At 52.9% G+C, this 5,877-nt stretch overlaps 2 protein-coding genes across 2 annotated transcripts in view; one reads left to right on the forward strand and one right to left on the reverse strand.

Moving 5' to 3' along the window:
• The window catches only part of NHSL3 (NHS like 3), a 7,632-nt gene extending 5,865 nt beyond the window's left edge, over window positions 1–1,767 (forward strand). The window contains exon 5 of the mRNA XM_007468689.1: window positions 1,439–1,767. Within this exon, the coding sequence (XP_007468751.1) occupies window positions 1,439–1,461 (23 nt within the window). The 3' untranslated portion in view covers window positions 1,462–1,767. The remainder of the gene's footprint in view (window positions 1–1,438) is intronic.
• A 2,228-nt stretch (window positions 1,768–3,995) lies between these two features.
• The window catches only part of YARS1 (tyrosyl-tRNA synthetase 1), a 30,370-nt gene continuing 28,488 nt past the window's right edge, over window positions 3,996–5,877 (reverse strand). The window contains exon 13 of the mRNA XM_007468691.1: window positions 3,996–4,851. Coding sequence (XP_007468753.1) covers window positions 4,741–4,851 — 111 coding nt within the window. The 3' untranslated portion in view covers window positions 3,996–4,740. The remainder of the gene's footprint in view (window positions 4,852–5,877) is intronic.

The following is a 5,877-nucleotide window of genomic DNA, read 5'->3' on the forward strand; positions in this document are numbered from 1 at the left end:
CGCCACCCACTAAGAGGCCAGAGGTGGTTGAGGAGGCCCTGTCTGCCCCGGAGACTGCTGAGGAGGCCCTCCAAGATCCCACCTGGCCCCCACCCCCGCCTCCTGCACCAGAGGAGCAGGACCTGTCCATGGCTGACTTCCCTCCACCCGAGGAGGCCTTTTTCTCTGTGGCCGGCCCTGAGCCTGCAGACCCTTCACGGCCCCCGGAGCCCTCCTTAGCTACTCTCTCTTTCCAGAGCCAGCCCTGTGGTACCCCAGATCTTCCTCCAGCTCTGCCAGCCCCATCTGCTGCTGGTTCTGTCCCAGGGCTTCAGGCCAAGGTCCCTCAGAGGGAACCAGGGGGCTGCAGCAAGGGTGGCGGCCTTCCCAGGGAGGATGCTGGTGCACCCCTGGTCACACCCTCACTCCTGCAGATGGTTCGGCTGCGCTCTGTAGGCACTCCCACAGTGGCTCCGACTCCAGCGTCAGGGCTGTCGGCCCCCCAGAAGCCACTGCGAAGGGCCCTGTCAGGGCGGGCCAGCCCAGCGCCTGCCTCCTCAGGGCTCCACGCTGCTATTCGGCTCAAGGCCTCCAATCTGGCTGCCAGCGTGGGCCCTGTGAGTGCCCAGCCCAATGGACCACCTGAGGCAGAGCCGCGGTCCCCTGCCTCTACGGCCAGCTTCATCTTCTCCAAGGGCACCAAGAAGCTGCAGCTGGAGCGGCCCGTGTACCCTGAGACCCAGGCTGACCTCCAGCGGAACCTGATAGCTGAACTTCGGAGCGTCTCAGAGCAACGGCCACCCCAGGCCTCAAAGAAGCCACCTAAGGCACCCCCGCCTGTGGCCCGCAAGCCTTCTGGGGGAGTCGCCCCCCCCACCTCCCCCAACTTTCCTCGGGCTGAGCCCCTCCCTGCTCCTCCCACCAACGGGCTCCCCCATGCCGAGGACAGGACTAAGGAGGAGCTGGCAGAGAATGGAGGTGTGCTGCAGCGGGTGGGTCCAGAGGAGAAGCTGGGCCTGCCTGGCCCAGGTACGGTGGGCAGGGAGGGGTGGGGTGTGGGTCCCATCACTGGTCATGGGAAACAGGTATCAGAAGTTCTGCTATTAGGGATTTGCTCTTGGATTCTGGTCTCGGGGTGCCTGGGAAGGGTGACCTGTCACCTCTGATGAGCTGCACTGAAGGAGCATGGATTGTGGGGCTTTGGAGTCAGACCTACTGAAATTTGAAGTTTGAATTCCAACTTTGCCATTTTATCTACCCATCCTAGCCTCGGGTTCCTCACTGTAAAGTGTGAGGCAACGATACATTATAGTGGCAGAGGGAACGTTTGTAAAATGTCCAGCCCAGTGCTGCTGTCGTGGTCAGTAAAGTGAGGGGGTGAGGATGTGCCCTGGGCTCTTAGTGGTCAGAACCAAGCTAGGGGGTCCCTTGCTGAGTGTCCCTTCTTTTCTCTCCACAGACCCACAGAAAGAGCTGGTCTGACCACCAGGCACCTTGCTGGCACTGCTGACCCATCCCAGGAATACAATCTCAGGGACCTGAGCGGCTCCAAGGATGAGAGGATACGGCAGACACTTAACCTGGAGGACGCCTGCAGCCTTAACCTCCACGGCCTTCAATATTTACGCAAGCCTGGTGTGGTTCCTGTCCTCCAAGTCATCCGGCTCTCATGCCTTTTCCTGAATGGATTCACCTCTGGCAGCTGCCGCTTCAGTCGTGGCCTTAGCCTCATCTTGAAGGAGGTAGCTGGTGGGAGTGGGTGTCTGTGCCCCCTGCTGGCCTCAAGGCCACAGAATTGGGAACAGAACGCCTCACTTGAGGTTTTTTTTTTTTTTTAAATGTCCAAATCATGCACATGCTGTAGTCCAGAATCAAAGCACTTTTGAAAAGTGGCTGCATGTCCATCCTCCAGGGCCCGCGAAGCCACATTCCAGGGGCCTGTTTACATGGCAGCAGCATCAGTCCCCAGTAGCCAGCCTATAGCTGGGACTAATCTCCCCTTCCTCTGATCCAGTTTGCAACTTTTCTTAGTTCTTGGAGGTAGGCAAGTCGTTGTACTCCCACAGGCTTCTCCAGGCTGGAGGCAGGAGTGGGGCTGTGGAATTCCAAAGCACAAAAGGTGCAGCGGGGGTTAGCCCTCCTGTGCCTCTACCACCAACCAGCCTCCTGCCTTCTGGTTCTGCCAGGTGCTCCATGCAGGGGACAGGAAGTGGGAGACTGCCAGGGCCCAAATGGGTGGGGGAGAAAGAACCAGAGGGGAGGTCCACAGGCTCTCTCTGTCCTCAGAGAGTGGGAGAACAGAGTAGAGAGTCACGTCATGGGGCACTTGGCCCTGTTTTACTTGATCAGGTTGGGGTAGGTGGGCATGACTCTTCAGAGGCCGGAGCCGCAGGCCATGGCAAAGCTAGGTTCCTGTCAGCTTGACAGGAAGTCCTGAGGACATGGATGGAGGGTTGGGTCTGGCAGGGAAGAGCCTATTTGGGCAGTGGGCCCAGACCCGGCCCTATGGATTTCATCCTCTGACCTTTACTCTGCTCTGAGCACGTCCTTTCTGCAGCTGCCTTTCAGCACAGGTGGTTCCACTGGGGAGAGCTGACGCTGAGTGACAGGATGGGAAGCCAAAGGTGCATTCTATGACAGACTCTTTCCTAGTCAATGAGGGGGAACTCAGCGCTCCTAGGGGCGGGCTGGGTGGTTCCCCCCTAGACATCAGCCTCTGCTACTGATCTCTCCTCCAGGAATTTTGCTGACCTTCCCACTTTCAACCTGTGCCACCTATCTCGGTAAGCTGGTTTCCTCACTGGCCCCGGTGGCTCCACGGGGGTGGCCCTAGTGCCTCCTTCCACTGCAGCATGGCTGTCACCAGGTCACCCCTTCTGTCTTGATCCTCTTTCCTCAATGGTGACTCAGGCTTAAGCCGGGCAAGGGACCTTGCTTTTAGCTGCTTTTCCTCCACCGAGGAGAGAGGTTGACCCCCTCCCAGAAAAAGAGCTGGGAGCACAGGGGATGTGGTCTGAGATCCCAGGTTCCTATGGCCCTCTCTCACGATTCTCTTCTCTCTGTAGCTATAAACCAATGTTCTTCCCTGCCCTTTGGGTAATGGAGAGCTGCTGCTGGGTATGTGTTGTGCCTGCCCAGTGAGTTGGGGAAAGAGGACAGTCAGTAAGCCCTCCTCTGCTCAGAGCTCCTGATTCAACCCCCCGGGAACCGGGAACCAGGAACCAGGACCAGGCCAAAGCTTCCATGACACCAGGCCCTGGCAGTAGCCTCAGAGCTGCTGGAGGTAGGAGGGATCCCACCTTCTGTGTTTCTTTCCCTCCCCTCCCTATGTTACTGGAGCCCCTTGTCTTCAGTTAGATTCCTCTGAGCTTGTTTCCCCACTGGGTGGAACAGAGTAGAAAGGAGAAGGGAGGATCTCCAAGAGGCAAAAATCCTTTTGTCCTCTTGGGTAAATGAGCTTGACCTAGTGCACATGGAGAGACCAAAAGCCTCTGATTTTTAATTTCCATAAAAATGTTAGAGGTGTGTGTGTGTGTGTGTGTGTACATATATATATATATGTATATACACACACACATATATATATATATATATATTTCTTTAAGTTTCTGAGTCTTTGATATGTCTATACAAACAATCTATTCCCTCTGCTCTGAAGCTGGAGTGATACACATGGAAAAAGCTCTCTGTGGGTTTCATTCGAAGATGTTAATTAATTAAATGATTAAAACTTGGCTGTGGCTGCTGCTTCTTAATGGGGTGGGTCAAGGTCGTGGTCTGGGCCCACATTTAGAAGGGACAGTATTCTGGACCTAAAGTGAGCCTCTTCTTTTTAACACTGCTAAAGGGGAAGTCAAGGTGTCTGCCATCCAGCCTAGTCCACCCCCGCTCCCATTACAGGGTCAAAAGTCCAAGATACAAACAGCCCGAGGCTGGGTGAGGGGCCCAGAAGCTGCTACACACTGTGTTCTCCTTTCCTGAGATGGTGCAGCTCACAGACAGGTCCCGTCCAGACACCCTTGTTCAGACATTTTATTTGAATTTATGACAATGATGCTTAGCGGTTCTGATTGAGATGCCTTATGGAGAAGTACCGCACCCTCCCTGCAGAAAGAACCAGGCTGTGCCATCCACTAACACACAGCTGGTTTAGGGAGTGTCCCCCCAGCAGGATCAGAGGGCAATCCAGGAGTCCTGGGGCAGGCTCTGCCCCCAGCAACAAGCCTCAGGGTTGGCAGGCATTTGGGAGAGGTGCCAACCACTTGGTAGACCACTAGGTTCTCTGTTTTCCCTTCCCTTCCCTTTTCAAATGCCACAGTTTCCTGTTGGGGAGAGGCTGTAATTAGCCCAGTTCAGGCACCAGATCCCAGCCAGGGGCATAGCTGCTGGGATAACGCTAAGAAAACTGGAAACCAATATTTTTCCAGTTACAAGGATTATGGCATAAACTTTTTCTGAGTTAACGTCATATTGAAACCAGATTTGTCAGGTCAGCTGCCAAGGGAAGAAGGTAGGGCTGCACTCCCTGCATTGTCCCGTGCTCATCACTATCTGGGAGGTCAGCCTTTCCCTGCAGCCAGACAGGATGATCCTGGATCCTGGGGAGGCTGAGCTGCCCCTCACCGAGTCTTGCACCTCACAGAGTCCCAAACTTCCTGCTTCAGTGTCCTGGGAGATGGGTAAGCAGATGATGGATGAGCAAATTAAGGAGACAGCAGATGACTCAGGATGATGAGAGAAGGGAGGAAGACACCAGGTTGGCTAGCTGATGTTCCCCCCTTTCAGTGATTTACAGGAGATGTACCCTAGCCTGGTCATGAAGTTGGTTTGCTTCCACTGTGCGATGCACTCCTCAGAAATTTTGAAGTCAGCCTGGACAAGAAAAACAACAACACAAGTGATTATAGTGATGGTGGCAGGACTACAAGAAAACAAAGACTCTAAAACTACTAGTAGTGTAAATTGACTCAACTTCTCTAAGAGGGCAGTTTGCGAAAAGCTTTCATTTCAAGGTATTCCTTTCTTTTGCCTAAGGTAAGTCCATTTTAGGCATTTAGTTGTAGAAAATAATCATGAATAAATACAAAGAACTAGGTACCAGGACATCCATTGTAGCATTCTAAGAGTGAAAAACTGAGAACCACCTCAATGTCTAATAAGGTTTGGGGTAAATTATGATCATTATGATATAATACTGTATGTATGTATGTATGTATGTATGTAGGGGTGTGTGTGTGTGTGTGTGTGTGTGTGTGTGTGTGTGTGTGTGTGTGTGTGTGTGTGTGTGTGTGTGTGTGTGTGTGTGTGTCTGTCTGTGTGTGTGTGGTTCTCCCCCGCCCCTCAGTATTTAAGAAGATGGGGAAATCTTTGAGGCCTAAAGTTAACTTAAAAAAAAAAAAAGAAGAAGAAGAAGAGGGACTTCCCTGGTGGTCCAGTGGTAAAGAATCTGCATTCCAATGCAGAGGAGGCGGGTTCGATCTCTGGTCAGGGAACTAAGATCCCACATGCTGCGGGGCAACTAAGCCTGCGCGCGCCACAACTACTGAGCTCATGTGCCTCAACTAGAGCCCACGTACCGCAAACCATAGAGCCCACGTGCCACAACTAGAGAAGAGAAAACGCACAGGCCACAACTAGAGAGAAGCCCGCACCGCAGCAAAGAGCCTGCACGCTGCAACGAGCAGATCCCACATGCCGCAAGGAAGACCCGACACAGCCAAATAAATAAATAAATAAATAAATATTTTTTTTAAAAAGAACAATAAACATGGTATGACTCAAACTATAAATATATTATCACTGTGCGTAGAGAAAGTCCAAAAGGAAATAATCACTAATGACATTTTTCAGCATCTCTAGGTAGCAGGACTATGGATGTTTTATTTTCTTCATTTCCCT

This window comes from Lipotes vexillifer, unplaced genomic scaffold (assembly GCF_000442215.2).
Source record: "Lipotes vexillifer unplaced genomic scaffold, Lipotes_vexillifer_v1.1 scaffold1261, whole genome shotgun sequence".
Classification (NCBI taxonomy): domain Eukaryota; kingdom Metazoa; phylum Chordata; class Mammalia; order Artiodactyla; family Lipotidae; genus Lipotes; species Lipotes vexillifer.